This window comes from Dreissena polymorpha, chromosome 9 (assembly GCF_020536995.1).
Source record: "Dreissena polymorpha isolate Duluth1 chromosome 9, UMN_Dpol_1.0, whole genome shotgun sequence".
Classification (NCBI taxonomy): Eukaryota; Metazoa; Mollusca; class Bivalvia; order Myida; family Dreissenidae; genus Dreissena; species Dreissena polymorpha.
The window spans coordinates 56,052,985-56,079,024 of record NC_068363.1 but is presented as its reverse complement, the minus strand read 5'-3'; the positions used below and the strand labels follow the sequence as shown (position 1 = coordinate 56,079,024).

General features: G+C 37.0%; 2 protein-coding genes across 4 annotated transcripts in view; one reads left to right on the top strand and one right to left on the bottom strand.

Annotated features, from left to right (window-relative positions):
• Positions 1-212: 212 nt before the first annotated feature.
• On the bottom strand, positions 213-13,586 carry LOC127844877 (kelch-like protein 24). Of its 2 annotated transcripts, none has more exons than XM_052375411.1 (4): positions 13,462-13,586; positions 7,859-8,050; positions 4,313-4,448; positions 213-3,556 (listed from the first exon to the last, which is right to left on the bottom strand). In XM_052375411.1, the coding sequence occupies exons 2-4, from the start codon at positions 7,979-7,981 to the stop codon at positions 1,941-1,943; spliced, it is 1,875 nt and encodes a 624-aa protein (XP_052231371.1). In that variant the 5' UTR covers positions 7,982-8,050; positions 13,462-13,586; the 3' UTR covers positions 213-1,940. The 2 variants fall into 2 exon arrangements, with proteins under 2 accessions (XP_052231371.1, XP_052231370.1); XM_052375410.1 differs by lacking the exon at positions 13,462-13,586 and adding an exon at positions 9,882-10,140.
• The window catches only part of LOC127844878 (cytochrome P450 2H2-like), a 31,316-nt gene continuing 15,578 nt past the window's right edge, over positions 10,303-26,040 (top strand). For both annotated transcript variants that reach the window (XM_052375413.1, XM_052375412.1), the window contains exons 1-6: positions 10,303-10,446; positions 11,871-12,263; positions 17,673-17,852; positions 18,257-18,466; positions 19,427-19,553; positions 22,115-22,380. In XM_052375413.1, coding sequence (XP_052231373.1) covers positions 11,892-12,263; positions 17,673-17,852; positions 18,257-18,466; positions 19,427-19,553; positions 22,115-22,380 — 1,155 coding nt within the window. In that variant the 5' untranslated portion in view covers positions 10,303-10,446; positions 11,871-11,891. The remainder of the gene's footprint in view (positions 10,447-11,870; positions 12,264-17,672; positions 17,853-18,256; positions 18,467-19,426; positions 19,554-22,114; positions 22,381-26,040) is intronic.

The following is a 26,040-nucleotide window of genomic DNA, read 5'->3' as shown; positions in this document are numbered from 1 at the left end:
GAACACAAAAGCTCACCATAAGCACATTGCGCTCAGGTGAGCTAAAAACGGGTACAGATATGGGGCGTGATAAAAAGAATTGTCAAATATTTCAAGAGAAAGAAAACGATCTGTGTAATGTCACAGAAAATGACGATAAATATGATAGAGGACATTTTGTTTCTTTGGGATAATTATTAAATTTTACTCCAAAAAGAAGGGACAAACATTACACAGAAATAACATTTCAATTTTGAATTTCTCCTAAATTGACATTTCTAAACGTTAAGTAGTTTAACCAATCACCCAATATACTTATATTTTTATATTTGTAGCATTAGTAAACAAATAAACTAACATATTTATAGTTGAATCATTAGTAATTCGATATACGTACAGTATCATATTTGTTTCATTAGTCACCCAATATAATTACATTCTTATATTTGTACCGTTAGTCCAACAATATACGTACATTATTATATGTGTGACATTAGTCATCCAATATATTAACATTATTATATGTGTATCACTAGTCATCCAATATACTTACATAATGATATTTGTACAATTTGTCCACCAATATACTAGCATTATTTAAATAAATGAATAGTGTTACAATAACATGCACGGAAAGAATTCGCGAAACAAAATTAAATTAAAAATATCATCGGTAAAAAAGTAAGTCAGTAACAGAGAATATGATAACAGATAATGATATCCAACGAAGATGATAACGGCAAAAGTAAGTCGAGGCTTGCCGATGCTCTCCTGCCGATATTCATCCGAGTCCGAAATCAATCTTCTATTATAAGACAGTATTTATGTATTTAAATTATAATGCAAATTCTATACACAAAAAATATGACAAAAATAATTAAATCAACATAAAACCCGCTAAAATTTAGCAATTTACAGTACTGCACAACATGTAAATGAGACAACCTAATAAGGTCAACATGGATCGATACGTTATTAACATATGAAATAGTTCTTGATAAAGTAATACATAATATCATTTTAGCACATATTGAATAAATATATCATTTCAGCCATACTTAATCAATACATCATTTTAGCACATAGTTAATCAATAAACAAAAACTTGAAGCGAGAAAGTGTTACTTGTCGTGAGATAAAGCATTAAACAACTACAATATGTTTCATAAACAAACACATACAGCACACTTCAGTATGTGCGGACAGCCTCATTCAAATGTGTGAATTGTAAAAACTATAAAACAACACAAACAATTAATTCGTACCAATTCTTAATGATTACCAGCGGAATTCTTAATAAGTGTCTTTAATTGACGTAGATGTATTGCAAAGCTACACGTTGTGTTAATTTAATGGCTGCAAGCACAAGCGTAAGCACGATTGTGATGTAAAATGAGATGTGTTACCCTGTTGCCAACACAGCGAACACGTCAGCAGAACAATGATTTACGCGTTTATTATCACAGTTGATATTGTCATGATTGTGAATTTTGGATCGAAAGATGAGGCTTTAAAATAAGAAAATTAAACAGGCATGTTAGTTACAGTAGATGGCGATTGTTCGACTTGAAATGGTATTGAAGCGATTTTATTACATTGACGTTTTCTTATTTCATCATGTACTTTTGCACTCATATTGATGATGTGTACTATTTACTAATTTTCTCTTCAGCACTGTTGAAATCACGATGCCCCCCATTCATCAACATGTTAAAACCTCCAACAAAAATAGTATCAATTGAATGTGACAATAGAATCAGAAGACATTGCATGACAATCGCAAATGTGGGCGGGGCTTAATTTGTGTTATCGGACAGTGACCTAACAAAACTGTTTGTAGGTGTTATCGGGTCGATATCAGAAGGTAATGTAATACATTAATTAATAATAGTTATTGTTAAATAAAAAGTAAAATTATATTGTTGACACAATCGAAAAAACAATGTATATAAGAATATACATTACACAACCCCTATTGCATTCTGGAGGTACTCCTTACGAATGACAATTTTCTCACAACCGAAACACCACCTTGCGGCCGGCATTTCTATCTGCCCTACCATCTTACATCCGTCTGGGTCAACCACCACTATATCTCGCAAGATCGTGTTGTCTGGGGTCTTGCCGCCGACCAAGTGAAGTTTCCCGTTGTGCTGGATCGCTTCAAAATGATGCTGGTTGAAGCCACTTATCTTACCAGCAACTTTTCCGAGCGCGTTTTCCTTCTCTGTGACCCGAACAGGGAAGTTTTTCGGTGAGGATGGGGAGGGTAGGAGAGGAGACACCCTAAGGGAGGTCAAGGGAATCTGCGATGCAGGACGGTCGGAGTCTTCCGTGTCAAAAGAAAACGAAAGTTCTGATAGGGACTTGATTGCTTTTCGAGAGGTGAACGAATCGTCAAGTGCTACTACCCGTCCATCGGGGAGGATAATGTACACCTGTTTATCTATGGTAACAGAGCGTGTGATCCGACATGCAAAAGGAAGATCGCCAATGATTGTTGCAGTGCCGAAACGAGTGTCAAAACACTGCACTTTGTCAGAGTCTTTATCAGTTTCGGTGATCCCACCGAATAAGAACACAGCCTCACCGGCGACGGCAGACGACATTGATCTAATGCCTAAAATCAGTTCGCCAGCGATTCGCCATTTCTTCGACCTGAGGTCAAATTCTTCTATATTATTTAACGCAGGCGCCGTCCCGTCTCTGCCGCCAAATACGTAAATGGCGTTAGTAGTGGCGACCATGCAGTGACCACACCGGCCATTTGTCATCGTGTCGCAGACGATCCACTTGTTTTGCTCAGATTTGTAGACGGCCAACCCTTGCAGCTTCAACCAACCGCCGGATACGTAGATATCCGACCCGTGCGAGCAGACCGCGAATTCGTAGCCTGGATCGTATGGCATTGACGGCAAATAGAACCACTGCTGCTGCTGAAAACTGTAGCAGACGACCTCTTTTGTCGTCTGGAACCGGGGAACTGTTTTAAGTAAGCCGCCTATAATTACCAAACAGTCATTCCGCTCGCTATGCCTACGTTGTTGGAACCGTTTGGAAGAGAAATGTGCTCGCCTCGAAGGAAACAAGTGAAACTTAAACGCGTCTTGAATGCAATCGCTAGCCTTGTCACCCATGTTTAAATCTTCTTCTAAAAGACTGAAAAGATATTCCGGAGTCACCAACGGCAATCTGAGGACTTCGAATATGGCTGCACAATGAGATTGGCGGGAGGGTTCAAACTTCAGCCATGACACCACAGCATCACAGACGCTCTCCTCATTCGGAACTGCGAGTGACTCGCTGCTTAACAGCGCCACCATATCATCCACTTCCAAACTTTGAAAATCGTCCGAATTACATATCTCTGGGAAATGTTCTACAATGCTGATAAGAGTTATTTCCGCGAGGTTTTTGCAATTGTGCGCCCTGGCGATCTTCCAGATCCCGAGACAGTTGTCCTTGGACACTTGGGTCAGAAGGAAGTCCTCGCATCGCTGCTGGAGACAGGGTATCTGTAACATGGACGAGGCCTTGAAGATCTGCTCCGCGTTATTGTGATCAACCACCTCGACACCTGAAGGAAAACAAGAAACCGTCGGAGACGGGTGATGATCCCCAAAGTTTTTTTTGTCACAATATTGCACTATATATTCAGATAAAAGGAAACGTCTTGAGGGCACAGTAGTTGGGGGAACAAGAATTTTTTATAGAAATTTTCAGGGCCATAACTCTGTGAAAAATCATCCGACCATAACCCGCTGATAATATGCACATCTCCTCTTGGTAGTGAAGCTTCCCATAAAGTTTCATTGAATTCCGGTCATTAGTTGCTGAGAAATAGCCCGGACAAAAATTGTGCACGGACGGACGGACGAACAGACGAAGCGGCGACTATATGCTCCCGCCCCAAAATAAATTTTGGGGGAGCATAATGAAAACGTTATATTTGAGGCCGCGTTTAGCGGACTGCATAGGCAAATCTGGGACGACAATTACCGCCTTAACTGGATTTTTTTCAGTTTCTGGGTACACACTTTACGCACATTATTTAAGCCCCATTTTCCCAGAGCGATGCTCAATTGTATGCTGAACAGGGGACATAACTTAGGAAATTTGTAACATAACTTACATAAGATAATAACAAGTAAACAAGCACAATTTCAATCTATAAGGCATAATTACGATACAACTTTCGATCAACAGCAGTGGCTTCATATTCGAAAGAATCGGGTGCGAAATATTGTGTACATTAAAACTAGTCGTCGAATCTGCGTAAGCGGTATGTGTTTTAAATAGTATGCAATACAATGGCATGTAACAAAATACCTACCTGTGTACATGTATCGCAATAGACAGTCAAATACGTCGGGCTCTATGTCGTACAGGGTGACAATGCCCCCGCGCGTCTCTATCATGTCGTGGTTGAACATCGCTTCAAAGTACGGTGACATCGCACTCAACACCACCTGAATTCACATCACATTAAACATCAATAATTACCTTGAGCAATATTCACTGGGTAGAGTGTTAATTTAATTATGGTATTTACTCAGTAATATTTATTAATGTTACCAATTATAGATTACTGACCACTTATCCCTATTCGAGAAGTACTTAGTTTCCATGTAGTGATTGACGGTTTAACTGTTTTTACTGAAAATGCCCCGTGTTTTTATGGTGAGATGTTCTTTCAGTTACATGATATTGTTTCTTCGTGTCTTATCTGTCTTATTTTCCTTATGACTTCGTCGAAGTAAGAGACCTTTAAGATTGGGCAATACAAGGACTTATACTATCAGCAAGTTATGTGAGTTTAAAAAAAAATATGACGTCTTAATTCTTCACAAGATTACACTGTTGCAAAACAAGACAATCTGCTTTTCTTCCTCGTGGCCGTGATAAATATTTGATAAAAAAAACGAGGTGGGACCAAATTAGACCACCAGATTGGAACAAAAGGAGGAGTCTCAAGCTACAAAACAAATTACAAATGTTGAGTATTCACTGTATACATATAAGAGAAACAAGTTTCCTCCATGGCGGGGCCGATTTTGTGGAATGATTTTAACAAATTTGGTATTGGTCCGCCATACAATATTAAATTTCAGATACGGTATCTTTTGACCTTGCGGTTTCACAAAATGTTTGTTAGAGTTTACGCTATAAACATATGGGGTAAACAAGTAATCCAGATTGGGGGGGGGGGGGGCAATTTTCAACTCAGGGACATGATTTGCACAAACTTGGTAGAAGACCACACTGCGCTGCTCCATTCCAAGTACCACACCTTTGGGAATTGCGCTTTCAGAGAGAGAAGAGTTGTTATATTTTCACTATATACATAAATGGGAAACAAGTTACCCGACGGGTAGGAAAATGTTTGAACCTCGGGACATTATTTTAACAACTTGGTACAGGACCATAATGTGATGTTACACATCCGATTGTTGGGCTTTGGTGTTTCTAACCTTTTGTCTCTATACATCTGAGGGAAACATTTAGTTTACAAGTGACACAAAGGGCGGAACCAATTAAGTCGCTATGGGAATGATTTGAACGAACTTTGTATAGGGCCCCCATACCATGTTATATGCAAAAATAACATCTTTGGGCCTTGCCATTTAAGATAATATTTTTATATTTATTTTGCTTAACAAAAATATATTTATCAGTTGACCTTTGGGTTTAGTCACTTTCGAATTCATGGAAATGAATTGAACAAACTTAGTAAAGGACCACTAAAGCAGATGTTTTATTCCAAATATTTTACTATTGACCCCTGTGTTTCAGAAATGTTGTCGTTTTCATTTTTAATATCTATTTATTGCCCAAGAAACCAACAATTGATACGGAACGAAAAAATTTGTTCTACTTTTAAAGAGGGTCTATCACAACGGATCACCCCTATGAAAATTAAGTTTATCAATCGGTTCAAAAGCAGAAATCGTTAAAAGAAAAAGTTAACAAACGCCCGCATCTAACGCACGGATGGACGACATACATAGCGGTATCCAGCATGCCCCCCTGCGATTATCGCATCATATTATCGTGAACATAGTGTGCAAGAAAACAGTATTATTTTAAAGCAGGCGATCGTAACCAATAACAATTATGCCTCGGTCTGTAAACACGGGGCTTACAGTGTCGCCCAAAATTAGTCTGTGTTGTCCAACCGGCTAATCAGGAACGAAACTTTCCGCTTTAATCGAAATTTTCGTTTAAAGAAATTATTTTTTTAATGAAAATCGAGACAAGGCGGAAATCTGTCGTCACTGAAATGCCTGTGTGGACTGCAACGGCTTATCTGGCACGACACTTAACATACATGCATTAAGCACCGTTTTCACAGAGTTAGGCTAAAGAACAAGGTTAATGCAAAACTGTGTGACGAAACTACAAACATGCACGTTGTTCTGCGGTTGATGTTTATAAAATAGTAAATCGAGCCTGCTAGAGTTGTGTGCATTCGCACCATCATGCGATAGTATCGGTAAAACAAAAACTTAAATCAATCCCCATGAATACTGCTTTTTATGTCGTAATAGCGTATTAACCTGGTAAAACACACTCATGAATGCTTTTGCCATCAAACAGTGTTCCAATGATACGTATCAAATTTGTTTAGTTTTCACGATCCATGTTGAAATCAGAGCCGACCAGACAAATAAGAAAAGAGATGTGACCGCATTTGTTATACTACTCTGTTGTTAATAAAACCAGATACAGACAAACATTTTATAATTGAGCCGCGCTCTGGGAAAATAGGGCTTTAAACATGTGCGTGTCCGGGGCGACAATTTCCGCCTATATTTGAATTTTTCATCAAAAGCGTTAAGTGTTGTCCCTTATTGGCCTGTGCGAAGTTAAAAGGCTAATCTGTGTCGACACTCTACGCACACGCATTAAACCCTGTTTTCCCAGAGCGAGGTTCATATGTATCTGTTATTAAATAGCATTATATAACATAGTAAGGTGAACCAATAATATATATGTTGTCTCCATTTATACATTTAATTACAATTATTGAAATATCTCAGAACGATTTTGTCCTTGTACCACAGTACATAACAAATTTCACCTGAAATGCCACTAACCAAAACGGTTTTGTCCTTGAAATGACACAGTATTTAAGTATTTGTCTTTGAAATATCACAGTATGTCATGACTATGTTCTTGAAATACTGTACCTCAGTTTATAACGATTTTGTCATTGAAAAACCTTATCATAGAACGAGTTTTCCCTTGAAATAATTTTTTTTACCGATTTTGTCCCTAAAATATTTGAACTAAGCAACTCATTCAGATGGAAACTAGGTAGGACAGATTAGTGGAATATTATTTGAAGCTTTGGATAAAGAAATGCATTGAAATTTACGCAAATTTGGCGAAAACGACTTCATAATGAATACTGCTGACACAGTTCGTAAATGTAATAAATACCAACCATTGGGTATAAGTTACCTCTCTTCAAAATGATGGTCATCATATTAATATTTGTCAAGTTGCTTAAGTTGTACAAAACAGTATTTATGTTCTTAGGGTCGCATTACAAATATTAGATAAAGCTTTTAAAATGTAAAAAAAAATCACACTGAATTGCACTATACAAAGGTGAGCTTAAGCAAATCCTGTTATAACAGGCTTAGGAATTTTTTGAGAAACCGGGACCAGTATATGTATTCATGTATGTATAATGCTGTGCGTGATGTGCTTTAGCTTAGTATCTTAATTTTTTTACCATCTGGATGTGTATATATTTATTCTGAATTTAGTCAAAGTTATACACATCTACATTTGACTTGCTGCTTCTATTATTTAACTGAAACAAAACTTTCTGCCTAACATTTACATGTAGTCTCAGTACGGCTGCACTCACCTTATGACAGGGGAACACCCTGCCGTCGACGACGATGGTGGTGTCGGCGTGACTTCCGGTACGCAGCATGCTCTCCAAGCCGGCGGTCAGCGTCTCTAGAAAACGGAGTCGCGCTTCGTCCATTGAATGCGCCGGGCAGATGTCTTTGGAATCGTCACTTGCATGTATCTACATCACTGCTTACATCGCGCACTTTAAAATATCGTTTGGCTATTGGATGATTTTGAATACTTTTTGAATATATTTCGTGTTTTTTTAACCCATTTATGCCTAGCGTCTAGAAAAAACGGCCTTGGCAAACAGCGTAGACCCAGATGAGACGCCGCATGATGCGGCGTCTCATCAGGGTCTGCGTTGTTTGCTTAAAGGAATTTCTGTAAGAAATATTCTAAATATAGAAATAAATATACTAGACATCCCTAATTATGGAAATAAATTGATCCAATTTAGAAGGATGGGAGAGTCCACTAGGCATACATTGGTTAAAGGGTTCGTTTTTACACATGCATGTTTTGGTGAGTCTTGGTCAAATTTAATGAACCGAAAACGAATATTTCGTTGAGTAGGCAGAGTACTGATAAATGAAAAAGATAAGAAACATTCTTATCTGTATTCTTACTATCAAGCCTTCATGATCACTGAAGTGTTCAAATGAGTTTGTAATTCTGTTCACAATGTGTTCTAAATTGAATATTTATACAAAATGTATTTAATTACCAGTATACAATGTGAGGAGGGACCGTCCTTGACTTTCGTGAACCATGGCTAAGTAAATATCACCCAACAATTATAACTGACTATGCATGTATCATAAAGGAACTCATCTCATTGTTTCTAGCTTTTATAAACATTTCCAAATATCTTCTGTGCGATTAAAGTTTGCCGAAACATCAGTATAAAACTGTACACCAATACATGGCCACTAAACAAATAAGGCTGATATTTTGAAAAAAATACTAAAGCAAATGTTTATCAGCGAATCAAACAAACAAAGATTTTAAATTTGCGAAAAAAAGTATACGTAGATATAGTATGTCTAGTAGTTGACGTAGTAACTATAACAGTAGCAGCAGTAGCAGTAGTAGTAATAGTATAAGTGGTAGTAGTTGTATTAGTATTAGTGGTAGTGATAGTGGTAGTAGTAGTAGTAGCAGTAGTAGTTGTAGTAGTAGCAGTAGTAGTAGTAGTAGTAGTAGTAGAAGTAGTAGTAGTAGTAGTAGTAGAAGTAGTAGTAGTAGTAGTAGTAGTAGTAGTAGTAGTAGTAGTAGTAGTAGTAGTAGTTGAGGTAGTAGTAGTAGTAGTAGTAGTGGTAGTAGTAGTAGTAGTAGTAGTAGTAGTAGTAGTAGTAGTAGAAGTAGTAGTAGTAGTAGAAGTAGTAGTTGTAGTAGTAGCAGTAGTAGTAGTTGTTGTTGATGTTGTAGTTGTAGTAGTAGTAGTAGTAGTAACAGTAGTAGCAGCAGAAGTTGTAGTAGTAGTAGTTTCGTAGTTGTTGTTGCTGTTGCTGTATTTTTATTGTAGCTGTTGTTGAGTATGCTAGTATTGTATTTATTGCAGTTATTGTTATCGGACATAAAGTTGGTGCTTCTACAGAAAGTATTTTGTAACTGAAATTATCTATCTATATATATATATAATGTCTACGCTAGAAAACTTCGATTTTAGACCTGTACTAGTTTCTAAAGGTCGAAATGTAGGACAGCGTGATGTTAATTTAATTGTTTTATTAATCATGATTATTATTAGCAGCTACATAAAGAAATATTTATATAATGACAATTATTTCGTTAATAGAAATGTGTCAACATCAATACAGTATCTATTACTAAGTAATTCACATAAATACACAAGACAAAAAAACAGTAGTCTCAAACCCATGTGCGTTTTAATTTATTCCGTCTTTAAAAATCGGCTTCTAGTAGAATCTACTATAACAAAACGTTTAACGTGAATGAAAAGTATTTGCATAAGATTTTCGTAATTTGAAATCAACATTTACATGAAAACAGTTTAAAATATAACATACCTCGCTCCGTTGAACCTAATCGCTAACCGCACATTTGGTGTATTGATATTCTGTATACATGTGCATTCTATTCATGAGTTAGTTCAAACATTTGCCATAGAACAGAATAAAATCACCAGCCTATGGGCACCCTAATCAAATATTAAAACCACTTTAAACCTAGTTTACGTAAAGGCTTTTCCCTGAGTACGATACATTATCAAATACTCCGCAACAATGCTTTCAACCGTAAATGTTTACATCTGAGGTTAATGCGTTGTAAATGTATACATTAACTAACACAAAGTGCTCAACCAAGCGGAAAAAGAGTTTAACAGGAAGACAACTCATACTCTATTTTTAGATCTGTTATATATTGTAATCCGTTTCGAAAGTGATTACCTCCCTTTAGATCTCATGTATATACATGAATAAACTTCACCTTCAATACCGGCGACCTTCACCTTTCATAATAGAACATGCACAATTTAGCATAACCTTGGAGTATGTAGATTTACGAGCGTGTACGTACAGGCGAACACTATTTGTATCATAGGGAACTATTGTACTTGCTTTGCCTTGGGACGTAAGTATGATTTTGCATTCAATTAGCAAGACAAGACAAGACACTTTATTGAGACTTGTACAGAGTACATCGTCTAAATACATCAATAACAAATACATACATGATGTCACGTTTCTAACATTTTGTTTAACATTGTGTTATGTTTAGATATACACATAATTAATAAATTAGCCGTTGCATCGTTTCCACTCATGCAGTGGCCATTGTATCATTTTGTATGCTGTGTTTCGGTTTCCGGCGTGATTTTGTAATAATATATTAACATGTTTTCCCAGTATCAATATCAATGCAGTTTATAATGTCATGTATTTGCTATTGTTATACGTATAACTTACTATAGGTAGATAAGCATGTAAATTTAGGAAACAATATTATATATCCAGTATAACGATTTTATAGTACGAGTACCGGTAGTTATTTATAGAATCTAAACAACTTTTAATGAATGATAAATAACAGTGTCTTTTGTGTGTTTGTGTCTGCCATCATGGTTCGTTCTTTTTATTTCGAATGACATTATTAATGAAACTCATTTAATATGTATTCCAAGAATATATTAATCATGATAAAGAATTAGTTACGAAATAACATTGGTTTAACTTTAGATTAAACGAATTCACAAAAAGTTGTTATCCGGAATTTCACTCCAATGGAAAATCCCTTCTTACACGCGGTATAAACAAAGCTGTTCCATTTTATACATCAATATGTATGCTTTAAAATAATTTCAGATAAGTCACTTTGTGATTTTGAAAGGATTTTACATGTGTCGTCTTTGGATGTACCCAATAGATAAGTGTTATTTTTTCACAGTTAGACCCAAGGCGTATTAGACTGATGTGACTAAAGGAACACTGTCATCTTAAACTGACCTGTTCAAATTATACGTTAGGCTCTCAGTCGCAGGTTTGAAAAGCAAAGTGCGGATGCAAAATATCTTTTTTTAACCTAGCCCAGAACTGTAATAATGTCCCTTTCAATTTCGTGGTGTTACCAAACAAGTGAGTAGTTCGGTGGTTTTTGGATGTGTTTTTTTTATGTATTTTATATTGCTTATGATGATGATGATGATGATGATGATGATGATAATGATGAAGAAGAAGAAAAAGAAGACGATGATGATGATGATGATGGGGAGGAGGAGGAGGAGGATAAAGGTGTCTCTTATGTAGCTAAGAAGTAGTAGCAGGAGCAGTAGAAGTTATTGTAGTAGTAAAAGCAGTAGCAGCAGAAGTAGTAGCAGCAGCAACAGTAGCAGAAGTATATGATGATAATGAGAAAGAGGAGGAAGACGATGCGGATGTAGATTTAGTAAATTGTTATTTCGGTCATTGTAAATATTATTTGTTTGATGGATATTCAATAGGCCATTCATACTGTTTCTTATGCTCTGTTCATTAGCAGATGTGTTGATCCTTTCACAGTATCCGCGCCCAACAGCGGCCATGCTGACGTTCATTATCGGTGCCATCGCCGTCGTTTTACTCCTAACACATCTGTACAGCGCATACGCAAAACACCACCGTCAGTACGGTGACATACCCGCTGTCGATGGTCGACTACCGATCGTCGGTAACATATTCGATTTGTCCAAAACGCATATAGTCCTGACCGACTGGTACCGGAAGTACGGTCCCGTCTTCCGGTTCAATCTATATGGGGAGGAAGTAGTAGTTCTCAGCAGCTACGAGAGCGTGTTTGAGGCCTTGGTGACGCGCGGGAGCGACTTCGCCGGCCGGCCGCACATGTCGCGCACGGACTATGAGGGTCGGAACCGGAACTCGATTGTGTGGCAATCGTACACGCCGAAATTACAGGTAATCTACGATTTGTCGTTTATACTGTTAATATGTTGTTTTTGTTGATTTAAGATTTGAAACTAGTGTTTACTATTACTGCATCCTTCTAAAAGCCGAAATGTTTATACACCAGTATTCAGCTAGGCCTTAACATGAAAGTTATCCAACACTCTTTAGTTTGTGTAATTGCGATTTTCTTTTTGCCGTAATCATAGTTCATTGTTATATGGATAACACGCCTTTTAAAGAGGGTTAACGTTCGCAAGTGCCCTCAAAATCACCCAGGTTCTCGAGCCTAAAACTTTTTTCGCGTCTCTGCGAACGTAATTATACAAATTGTATTGTCGCCTTTATAGCAATAAAACAAACAGCGGACGATAAACAACTTGTACGCGTACAATGACTGTAGATATGTCTTACCTGAAAGTATGATATTAAAGGGACTTTATCACAGTTTGTCAAAATGACAATAAAAAAAAGTTATACATTCAAATAAGAATGTGTGCAAAAGATTCGAACACGCAAAATGACACATATGACTAACAACAAATGTTTAAAATATCGGTTTGTTGATTGCTGAATCACATCGCAAAAATATAAATCACATCTGTAGCGTTTTCCATCTTTAATTAAAATAAAGTATATTTCCGGCATAGCGTTTAGCTTACATCGCAATTGCAAAAGCCTGCGTGGTGTTGTGGCAGAACATTCGCTGTTTATCGAGAAGTCTTTGGTTGGAGCCACTGCGAAGGGACTTTCTTTTGTTAGATATATTTCTTTGTTATTACAACAATGTATTTCAAAAAGTAAAAAATCTGCGAATAAGTTAATATAATCAAACGACAAGCATACTCAACTATTCTATCAGGAACCGAGCTAGGAACATTGATAAATGTGGAGCGGTGTTCGAGTTGTAATCAACGGATTACCGCAATTGTTTCCGGTTCTCGGCCAGGGCACTGGGTATTTAAAAAACGCTTATAACTTGAGATGAACTTGTAGGAAACACATGAAGAACGCGTTTATCCGTGCTATACACCGAACATATTAAAGAGCCAATGTATAGTTTCTGGATTCCTTGCTTACGAATATTGCCTCTTTCGCATAGTGTGTCTGTATCACGCTCATATGACCCTATCGTAAAAAAAACTACATTCCCAAGGTAAAAATAAGTGCTTGCCTGTTTAATCTTAAAACAAATACAAAAATAGCATACCTCAAATGAAACACGCATTATCAACGGTCAAATATTGACACAGTCTGGTCAGGATCTACCCTTTTCCGCTTATGAGACCACTTAAACACGCGTGACTTTACAGCGACATGCTAGCTCCTGACCAGTCTGAACCGCGCGAATGCGGGAAATATTCGTAAATCATACCATATAATTACTCTGCCTTTCGCTATTCGCACTTACGTAAAATAAATATATGGTGCATGAATTGTTTCTTTTATTAGTAACTTAGCAAACTTTCGTACAAAAAGTCGCACTTGCATAGTGACCTAATGTAGAGGTTACAATACACTAAATGATCGCTTCATGTAGGGCTGTACTCTCTAAAAAAAATATCATAGTTGACAGGAAGGCATGTTTTACACTTTTTACCATTATTCGGGTGTTATCTTGCGGAGATAATGGTAGGGCGTGAATAGGTGTTCACTACTGAATCCCTGAAATATGATACACTCGAAGACTATAGTAAACCATTGCACTAGAAAAGGTTACATTCCACTAAGAAACGGCCGAAAAACAAAGTTGCAAAAACAGTCGATTTTGATTTGTGTCAAGTTCTTTCTTGCATTGTACATGACATATCTTTTTTTATTGCATAAATCGATTCCACGTAGAATGGCCTTTAAGAAAAGGTATGGTTATGGGGGTCTCTATGTGCAAAATGTTGCATTTATTTTCGCTCAAAGTTGTCGCTTTTACATTGAATTATATTGGGAAACTATTTAGTGTATTATGACCTAAACGCAAAACCAGGCCTAGTCACAAAGAAGCTGTATTTACAGAAAATCATCATTTTTTTTAGTGAGATATGATGCGTTTTGGCAAATTTCACGGAATAAATGCGTTTGTTTCACGAATTTAAGGAGCATCGTGAGTTTTTAAGAAAAAAATACGTTTTCAGAGGAAAATAAGAAAAAAAAACGTACAAAAACTCGTCTTGAGCATCTCAAATCGCAACAATTTGTGCTGAAAGAGCTCATGAACACGTTTTAATAGTTGTTTACTTCTTTTTCTACATAGCTTGTAACAATATTCCAGTATTTTGACCGATTGTAATTATTTAGGGTAATCGTTTTACGCCTGAACACCCGTTATAAATCAAAGCTCCGAACGCGAAAGCCACATGGCTTATCAGGCGTTATAATAAAATGCATTTTCAAGCATTTCTACGTGAAAGATCGGTCTGAAAATTGGCAGGCACATAGAAAATAGGTTTATAAGTATCGAGAAGTGCTTATTTTTCGCGATGTTAACAGTAAACGTTGTCTTATAGGTTACAATACACTAAATGATCGCTTCATGTATGGCTGTACTCTCTAAAAAAAATATCATAGTTGACAGGAAGGCATGTTTTACACTTTTTACCATTATTCGGGTGTTATCTTGCGGAGATAATGGTAGGGCGTGAATAGGTGTTCACTACTGAATCCCTGAAATATGATACACTTGAAGACTATAGTAAACCATTGCACTAGAAAAGGTTACATTCCACTAAGAAACGGCCGAAAAACAAAGTTGCAAAAACAGTCGATTTTGATTTGTGTCAAGTTCTTTCTTGCATTGTACATGACATATCTTTTTTATTGCATAAATCGATTCCACTTAGAATGGCCTTTAAGAAAAGGTATGGTTATGGGGGTCTCTATGTGCAAAATGTTGCATTTATTTTCGCTCAAAGTTGTCGCTTTTACATTGAATTATATAGGGAAACTATTTAGTGTATTATGACCTAGATATTTAGTCAAATTAAAATAAGCGTTTGAAGTAGGGCATTGACAAGCTTCCGTACGTCTTAATCGAAATTTGCTCCAAATGTTTAAGTTTCGGAGTATATAATATGTTATTTCATTATTTGAAAATATTGTATAGATGAATGAGTTTTTCTTCTTTTTTACCACATAGACATATATGTATAGGCTCAGATAAATAAAAAAAAATCATTAATTTAAATAATATAAGAGATAAGTGTTATAAATTAAAACATATATTATTGCACATGTTTCGTCATGTCACGAGTTTCTTGGGCATCGATTCAGATTATGTATAAACTACCATGCTAATATATCGATGATATTGAAAGGGCGGTGATAAGCAAACGTTTTTATGTGTAATTAACAGGTTCATCTCCCTTTGTACATTTATAAACCAAAACCATAACTTAATTGTTGAGTAAAAATATCAGCATAAATGTATTAACGTGTAAATATAAATCTTTATATAACACATGCAAGATTATGATAGGCGTGACCTTGTATTCAACAGGCTCCTACGGGAAATCTTTATTTAAATGAGCCGTGCTTTGCGAAAAGGGTTTTAAATGCATGTGCGTAAAGTGTCGTCTCAGGTGAGCCTGTGAAGTCCGCACGCTGTCGTATTAGATTTTGATCGTAGCAATTTTGTTTTCGGTGATTGAAAATTGTGCAATTTCTAATTCACCGTACTAATTGTTTAATACTATCATTATATATGAATATCGGGCGAAAAGAAAACCACTGTTAAAACTCTCTAGGGAATCCACGCAAATATATCTTCCTGGTTGCATTATACACTTAATGGAGGAAAGAAATTAATAGAGATTATTCAGGTGTTAACATTTATGCGTCTTAAGCTTATCGGGTGATCAATTTTCGGAAAATAGAACATAATAAATGCCATCTGTCTCGTTTCCCTTGTAAGGTCACAGGGACAAGGCAGTATAGTTCTCGTTTGCCATTTAATCAGCGTGCAAACATAATTCGCCCCTTGGTGCAAAAATGTACCATGTGACATTGAGATAAGAAGGCACATGGTACCTTTTTGCACCAAGGGGCGAATTATGTCAAAATAAGGTTCCTTTAACAAAGAGTATTTTACAGCCATTAAAACGATCACTGTCTACGATATCGCATATATTAAAACGTTTGTGATATGCGATTAGATTGAAGATAAGCCCTATGCTATTATAATACAGGAACTCTGGAAGATTTGATTTCGCCGTTTTCGGTTATAGTGCTTTTCGATGCGACATCACACGAGTATCAAATAAAATTGAGTTATTTTCTCCGCTTCCAAACACGTCAGGCTCACTTTATTGCACTTTATTTTCAAAACGAAATGAGTTTTAGAATAAGTTTTCATCAGTTTGCCTGAAGTTTGTTCTTATGTTTTCCTTAATGCCATAGTATCGGCCCTCCTCATAGTATCGGTGCCTTTAAAGAAAAACCCTCATGAAGTGCTGAAAAGTTAAAGTTTTTTTCCATTTTTAAAGTTGTAATTTATTTTATTGTTATCTATGACTATTACGACGATCATTTTCATGAGTACCGGTGTTCATTCGAAAGTAGATCATGTTTATTCCAGGGTGATGCTATGATTTTTAAATTACGTAACACACACTTATGTAAGTTTGTTTATGTACTAATAGTAGTTTTATCAAATGTTTTATAAGCCGATTAGTTTTTAATACAATTTAAAAATATTTGAAGAACAACATGAGCAAGATTTTCGTTTTTCCATTAACTAAAAATACTATTTTAAGAACAATCACATGCACAGAGTAACACAATTTAGCAACCAATAAGAAGGGCCGATATAATGAGACCCATTGCATATAAAACAGATTATTATAGGGAGATCTCATAAGAAATCAGGTCCTGGTTCTACCCGGAAAACGGACTCGAGAGTGTTTCAATAAACCTTAGGATTTGGATGCTATCGTCGTAAATAAGATAAGTTTTAACGAGGGGTGACAACGAATAGCTAAATAAGTATTTGATTATTCGTTTATTAAAGTAATAGCTATTTGCCGAAAAGGATGTTTAATTGAGTTGAATTGTGCATTATGAGCCTGATAACAGATCGACGTTGACAATTTCATCTATGCTATTATCAGTGACGGCAACATGCCAACAAACTTTCTTTCACAACGGTAGGGTGAAAGATCGATTTTGACTATCATGTGTATTGTTCTTTATTAGATCTAATAGTTGCAGCTTTATATGTCATTAATACGCTTATAACAAAACCAAATGATGAAAACTGTATTTGAACAGCAAACATATATTAGAATAGTCCTAATTACATACATGTATAATAGGTTGATTTAAACCTAACTAATTATCGCATTTCCTTTAATGGTGACAGCAATTTAATGAGCTTTAAATTTGAAACAGTCTATGGGAGGAAATTTTATTGAAATCTTATTATCGTTTAAGTTTCTACGGAAGCAGATACATTCCTCATTGCGCATGTACGGAAATGGCTTGGGTCGTCTGCAACACCGGTGCGGGTTCGAGCTCGAGCAGCTGTTGAACCGGATCGAGTCCCAACCCGACTTGACCTTTGACCCTTGGAGTCTACTGTACGACTCCGCGTGCAACATCATGCTAGATCTGGTGTGTACCACCCCTGATGTTTATAATGAACGCTCGAAAGGGAAACGATAAAGCAATATACTTGTCCTTATCTTTGTCCATTCTTCCCGAACATTATGTATAGTGCAAAATGGATTTCGCTCAAACTTTCACGTCTGACTGACGTCAATGATGATGATGTTTAGGAGGAGGATTAAGAGGATAAATAATGATGCTAATAATTATGAAAAAGAAGAAGATGATGATAATGATGATGATAATGATGATGATGATGATGATGATGATGATGATGATGATGATGATGATGATGATGATGATGATGATTATGCTGATGATGATGATTATGCTGATGGTGTTGCTGTTGTTGTTATTGTTGTTGTTAAAAACTGACGCACGATAGTGTAAAATGCGCGTTCCAATCGTAGACAATAGGCACAAGATTTCCGTATGAAGGAGAAGATTTATCCCAGCTCAAGAAAATTAACGGCCTGTTTAATCATTCCTTCGGGCCCGGGGCAAGCCGCATTTTGGACCGGTTTCCGTTCCTCAACTGTATACGAGACGAGTTCAAATCTCTGAAGACCGCGGTTGATATGCGTAACAGCTTCTGGGCGGACCATATCGGTAACCTACAGGTATGGTGAACGGACTGTATGAACGATGAGACGACTGAAATAAGTATACCCCTGCATTAATAAAGATGGCTTATACTGTCTGTATGTACGTCCGTAGTTATGTCCATAGCAATAGAAATGCCCGGCGAGTTGATCACATACTTTTAAACGTACAAAGTTAAAAGTTGCACTAATTGTTCCTTTTTATGTGAAGTTGTGCTTGTTCTATGTTTATTACCCTACGTTAACAATTCCTTAAGTTATGCCGCAGTTTGAGCTGATAATTTCAATTACACGATACATAACATCTATCTGCTTATTAAGACATGTGGTTAAAGGGTTATGCGTCACTACTGTAACAAGTTCTAGTTATGTTATAATTTAACGACATCGACTGTTAGCCGGGCTTTAATAGCTCAGTTTGTAGACTTCTGCACTCATCAATTTTGTTTGTGATGGCGCATCACAGCTCTGATACATAACTTTTGTTGGGAGTGTTCATGTATTTATTACCATTTCCCATCCTTCCAAAAACCCAACATTTCAGCAGAGCAGGGCACTTGTCCTTTACTGAAATAAATATGCGCTGTTTGTTATATTTACCGCTTAGAGTAATGGTGATTATGATTATAATTAGAGTCGTGTTCTGTGAAAACTGGGCATAATTCATGTGCGTAAAGTGTCATCCCAGATTAGCCTGTGAAGTATGCACAGGCTTATCAGGGACGACACTTTCCGCCTAAATTGAAGTTTTGCTAAGAAGAGACTTCATTTAAACGAAATATGTCATAAAAGCGGAATGTGTCGTCCCTGATTAGCGTGTGCGGACTGCACAGGCTAATTTGGGACGACACTTTACGCACATGCATTATGCCCAGTTTTCCCGGAACGCGACTTAATATTATTACGATTATTATATTTATAATGATGATTAGCCATTGTATGATCTGTTCAAGCTCTCACATCACTCTTCCCATGTAGCGTCCCAGTACCCAGGACGAGTGCGTGATACAGAGTCTAAGAGACCTCGCGGCCAAGAGCTCGAACTCGCACTTTGACATCTCTGAGGCCACTCTGAAAGAGACCTTCACCAATCTCATACTGGCAGGTATAAAAAACTGGGCTTATTTCATGTACGTAAAGTGTCGTCCTAGATAAGCCTGTGCAGTCATTATGATGATGATGATGATGAGGAGGAGGAGGAAGAGGAGGAGGATGTCATTAAAGCAGTTTAGTCAGTAGTTTTGCTCATTTGTTGTCTTAATCTACATTCACTAATGTCATGAGCAGATATGTTACTATTACTGTTCACCGGTAGTCTTAAATTACTCACAAACGTCACTGTCCCAGCCTTTTAATACTCATCCTGATATTAACCCTTCACAAAACATATCATACAAATACACAGGAAGTATCAGAATATGCCTTAGTACAGAATTTCAAAAAGAACGTGTAATTACATCCAATAAAAAGCAATGTCATTATGTTGTGGATTGCACGCGCTATAGTATGGTTATATTGACAGTCACTCTTGGTTTGAACAACTCGATTCCCCTTTACCATTAAATTGCGAAGCGTTTTAAATTTAATGGGTACGATTTCAAAGATTCTGTAACATTTGGGAATACCCGAACCTATGAGGCTTTGAAACAACTAAAGCTATATATAGTTGGTTTTATAATTGGCCCTCTTGGTTCAAATAAATACCATGTGACATTGAAATTAAAAGTCATCCTTTTTGCACCGATGGGGCGACTATATCAGTACTTTTATCTTAATTTGGATTTTATCATTGTGTCCTCTTTCCGAAACATGTTATCCTAGACAAATGGGCCTGATACTTTGACCTAATCGTTTGGTTAAATGTGCAGTTGAAATGCATTTTAATGCAATACATTATTATTATTATAAATAATTGTTAATAATTATATAACACATTTTGCCATACATTTCCATAATTCACTCACAACGTTTATTTGAATGCATACAATTGAAATAATTCATATCAATTAACTGCTTTACACGTTTTTTATAAAGCAAGAGTATCCTGAATGATTTGTAGTAATAGAACTGCAAGATTCCGTTTTTTATGCTCACCTGATTGCTCAGGTGAGCTTTTGTGACCGGTCTTTGTCCGTCGTCTGTCCGTCCGTCCACATTTGTTCGTAAACACTCTAGAGGCCACATTTATTGTCCGAACTTTATGAAACTTGGTCAGAAGCTTTGTCCCAATGAAATCTCGGTCGAGTTCAAAAATGGGTCGTGCCGGGTCAAAAACTAGGTCACTTGGTAAAAAAAACAAGAAAAAAAACTTGTTAACACTGTAGAAGTCACATTTCATGCCCAATCTTCATGTTACTTTGTAAAAATGTTTGTCTTAATGATATGTTGGTTGAGTTCAAAAGTAGATACGTTCCGTTGAAAAACATGTCCGTCAGTGGGCGGGGCAGATTTCCTTATTTGGCTATAGAGAAACCTTGTAAACAATCTAGAAGTCACAGTTTTTGCCCAATCATTATGAAAGTTGGTCAAAACATTGGTTTTATTGATATCTCGGATGAGTTTGAAAATGGTGAAAAAACATGGCCGCCAGTGGGCGGGGCATTTTTCTCTACATGTATATAGTGAAAACATGTGAACACTCTAGAAGTCACATGTGGCAAAATTTTCATGACATTTTGTAAGAACATTTGTTTCCTTGATATGAGCGTTGAGTTCGAAAATGGTTCCGGTCAATTGAATAACATGGCTGCCGAGTGGGGGGCAGTTTTCTTATATTTATATTGTAAAAAAAGCTTGTGAACGCTCTAGAAGTCACATTTTTTGCCCAATCATCATGAAACGTGGTGAAAAGATTGGTTTTTATATATTTCTTAGATGAGTTCGCAAATGGTCGCAATCGGTAAAAAAACATGGCCGCCAGGGGGTGGGGGCAGTTTCCTTATGTGACTAGAGAGAAACCTTGTGATCGAACACTATAGAAGTCACATTTTTTGCATAGTCATCGTGAATCTTAGTCAATACTTTGGTTTTATTGATTTCTCGGACAAGTTGGGAAATGGCTCAGATCGGTGAACACACACTTTTTAGCTCACCTGATTGCTCAGGTTAGCTTTTAGGATTGGTCTTTGTCCGCCGTCCGCCTGTCCACATTTGGTTTGCATTCTTTATCAGAGTTGCTGAAAGATCTCAGTCAAGTTTGATAATGAGCAAAATCTAGAGGTCACAATTTTGTTTCAGATTTTATTAATCTTGGTAATAATATTTATTTTTCTAAGCAAAGTTTGATGTTTGGTAAGGGGAGTAAACTCAAAATATAGGTCACCAGATCAAATCTTACAAAAACCAAAACACTCCATATGCCAGAGTTTTGGTTCAATAATGATGAAACTTGACCAGGATGTTTGTCTGGACAATATCTAGGTCAAGTTTGACGTTTGGTAAAGATTGAATGAACCGACTCCTCTCAGGTGAGCGAACTAGGGCCATTTTTGCCCTCTTGTTTCGTTTTTCCTCTTAGTATAATACATTGAAAACATAAGGACGTAATTGTGTTATTCACTTAATAAAGAATACTTGTAGCTTTTTAAAACTAAGAAAACTATGTGAATTTTACTAACGTGCATACTGACGCAAAGAAACTGATAATGTACTTTCTATGTATCTTAGGAACGGACACCACTACCACCGCCATCACTTGTTTATTACTGGTTCTACTCCACAAACCGGAAATTCAAGACCGCATGTACCAGGAGCTTGACCACGTGGTCGGCAGATCGCGTGCCCCGTCGCTTAGCGACCGCTCTTCGATGCCATATACGGAGGCGTGCTTGTTCGAGACTTTGCGGTTAATATCGCACGTGCCGCTTGCGGTGCCACACGCTACAATATGTGATACCACTGTCCTTGGAAAGAGGATTCCAAAAGATACAACGGTAAGTCGCAACCATTTCATCGTCAGATCCCTTTATTATTACATCAATGACACTTCGTTCTTTATCATGATTCACGCAAAACATGCTGAAAAAAATACGAATTTTAAAGATCGACAAATCATGTTCACTCGTAATAATTACATTTTGTATGGTTAATTTACTGGTTACTGTCTTGAGTAAGTGCAGAATTACCAGTATGCTATACTAGGACTAGCGTCGATACAAACAACTAAAAATTAAACACGTTCAGAAAAAAATTAGCCCCAGCTTAGCCTGTGCAAAACGAGACTCAAACAATATAGCATTAGACCATTGGCCAATGGTCTGTTTTGTGGAAAAAGTTGATGTGAATCGCGCTGCTTATTTTGTTTCAGCGTATTTATTAATGCCTGATTGCATAGAAACAAATGTAAACAATATACGCTTCCGACTAGTTAAATTGCCCCGCGTGCTCTTCATCCGAATTTGGAATACGTTTACTTTATATCACTAGCTCCGACTATCCCCGACGCTTTCCGATGAACGGATGTGTTTGTCTGTCGGCAATAATGATAACATCCATACACTGTCGGTGGTTTATGCTATATAAGAAAAGACATATGTCAATTAAAATTTGAAACCACCTTTAAACAATTCAATCTGTGCTATTCAAGTTAACCGGGTAATGTCAAGTTGTATGCATTCGGGTGGCGTGGATGTTGGCTGGTAAAAATAAAATGTGCCCAATCGGCAGTGCGTGGTCCCATAGTATATTTGAACAGAAAAGGAATTAGTCGGTCTTTTGGAAAACCGGGCTTTATGTATGTGCGTAAAGTATCGAGCCTAGATTAGCTTGCCTTAACTGGGAGGACACTTTCCGCTTAGACTGGATTTTGGTCTAGAAGAGATTTAAGTTAACAGCAACATTTCCATAAATGCGGAAATTGACGTCCTAGATTAGCCTGTGTGGAATAAACAGTAATGCACACTATGCATTACGCTCGGTTTAAAGATGACCAGCGCCTATGTATTCATATCGTGTTTGCAGCTCCTAGTTTACAAGCACCAATATGTTTATATACACGACCTTATTACCGTTTTTTCTATCTCATCTATTTTTTGAAAAAAAAAAATGAGCTATTGTCATCACCTTGGCGTCGGCGTCGGCGTCGGCGTCTGCGTCGGCGTCCGGTTAAGTTTTGCGTTTAGGTCCACTTTTCTCAGAAAGTAACAATGCTATTGCATTCTAACTTGGTACACTTACATACTATCATGAGGGGACTGGGCAGGCAAAGTTAGATAACTCTGGCGTGCATTTTGACTGAATTATGTGCCCTTTTTATACTTAGAAAATTGAAAATTTTGGTTAAGTTTTGCGTTTAGATCCACTTTTTTCAGAAAGTATCAATGCTATTGCATTCAAACTTGGTACACTTACTTACTATCATGAGGGGACTGGGCAGGCAAAGTTAGATAACTCTGGCGTGCATTTTGACAGAATTATGTGCCCTTTTTATACTTAGAAAATTGAAAATTTTGGTTAAGTTTTGTGTTTAGGTCCATTTTATTCCTTTAGTATCAAAGCTATTGCTTTCATACTTGCAACACTTACTAACTATCATAAGGGGACTGTGCAGGCAAAGTAATGTAACTCTGACTGGCATTTTGACAGAATTATGTGCCCTTTTTATACTTAGAAAATTGAAAATTTGCTTATGTTTTGTGTTTAGGTCCACTTTATTCCTACAGTATCAAAGCTATTGCTTTCATACTTGCAACACTTATTAACTATCGTAAGGGGACTGTGCAGGCAAACTTATGTAAGTCTGACTGGCATTTGGACGGAATTATGGGCCCTTTATACTTAGAAAATTGAAAGTTTGGTTAAGTTTTGTGTTTTGGTCCACTTTACCCCTAAAGTATCATAGATATTGGTTTCATACTTGGAACACTCGCAAACTATCATAAGGGTACAGTAAAAGGACAAGTTGCATAACTCTGGATGTCATTTTTACGGAATTATGGCCCTTTTTTGACTTAGTAACTTTGAATATATGGTTAAATTTTGTGTTTCGATCCACTTTACTTCTTAAGTATCAAGGCTAATGCTTTCAAACTTCAAATACTTTCATGCTATCATGAGGTTACTGTACCTGGCAAGTTAAATTTTACCTTGACCTTTGAATGACCTTGACTTTCAAGGTCAAATTATTAAATTTTGCTAAAATTGCCATAACTTCTTTATTTATGATTAGATTTGATTGATACTTTGACAAAACTACTCTTACCTGACATACCACAATAGACTCCACCCTAACCATCGCCCGTGCCCCCCCCCCGAACCCCCCCCCCCTATTTTTTTTTTTTTTTTTTCACAAATGACCACCACACCCTCACACTATACCCCCCCCACCCCACCCCCTCCCCAATTTTTTTTTTAAACGGTTAAAAAACAAAACTATTTATTTTGATTATGAAGATAATGTAATAAATGTCCACACCCCCACACAATGCACCGCTCTTCACTCCACCCCTCCCTCCTTTGTGATTGAAAATGAGAGTCCCTTCACCTTTAAAAAGAAAATAGATGAGCGGTCTGCACCCGCAAGGCGGTGCTCTTGTTTAAACATGGAATGATTAAAAGAGCGTTGTTGTTTTTTTCGCGTTTATTTTTTTCATTTGTTTTCTTTTTATCGAAAAGCTCATGTCATCAGATGTTTATTCACAGGTCTATATCAGTAAACCCCACATTCATGCTTTTATTATACCCCCATTACCATTGGGTAATGGGGGCTATATAGGAGTCAATTTGTCGGTTTGTCGGTCGGTCGGTCGGTCTGTCCCGAAATTTCATCCGATCTTCAACAAACTTGGTCACAAGTTGTATCTTGATGATGTATAGGTCAAGTTTGAATATGGGTCATGCCGGATCAAAAACTAGGTCACGGGGTCACTTAGTGTGTTTTAAACCGAAAGTTTGTCCGGACCATAACTAGAATCTATGTCATTTATCGTTAGATTTTAAAATAACTTGGTACATTTGTTCACCATTATGGAACGGTGTGTCGCGTAAAAAAGTACGTCGATATCTCCAAGGTCAAGGTCATACTTGGAGTTCAAGGGTCAATTGCTTGTCCGGGCCATAACTTTATCATTTATTGTGAGGTTTTAAAATCATTTGGCAAATTTGTTCACCATCATGGGACGGTGTGTCGCGCGAAAGAATTACGTAGATATCTCGAAGGTCAAGGTCACACTTTGAGTTCAAAGATTAAAAATGGCCATAAATGAGCTTGTCTGGGCAATAACTATGTCGTTCATTGTGAGATTTTAAAATCAATTGGCACATTTGTTCACCATCATTGGACGGTGTGTCGCGCGAAAGAATTACGTCGATATCTCCAAGGTCAAGGTCACACTTTGAGTTCAAAGGTCAAAAATGGCCATAAATGAGCTTGTCCGGGCCATAACTATGTCGTTCATTGTGAGATTTTAAAATCATTTGGCATATTTGTTCACCATCATTGGACGGTGTGTCGCGCGAAAGAATGACGTCGATAACTCAAAGGTCAAGATCACACTTTGAGTTCAAAGGTCAAAAATGGCCATAAATAAGCTTGTCCGGGCCATAACTATGTTGTTCATTGTGAGATTTTAAAATCATTTGGCACATTTGTTCAC

Bases quoted from the DNA above. Each gene is read 5' to 3' on its own strand.
- LOC127844877 (XM_052375411.1), bottom strand. From the start codon at position 7,981: ATGGACGAAGCGCGACTCCGTTTTCTAGAGACGCTGACCGCCGGCTTG. The intron at 4,449-7,858 runs GTGAGTGCAGCC...ATGTGAATTCAG, and splicing joins GGGTGTTCCCCTGTCATAAG to GTGGTGTTGAGTGCGATGTC. The intron at 3,557-4,312 runs GTAGGTATTTTG...GTTTTCCTTCAG, and splicing joins ATTGCGATACATGTACACAG to GTGTCGAGGTGGTTGATCAC.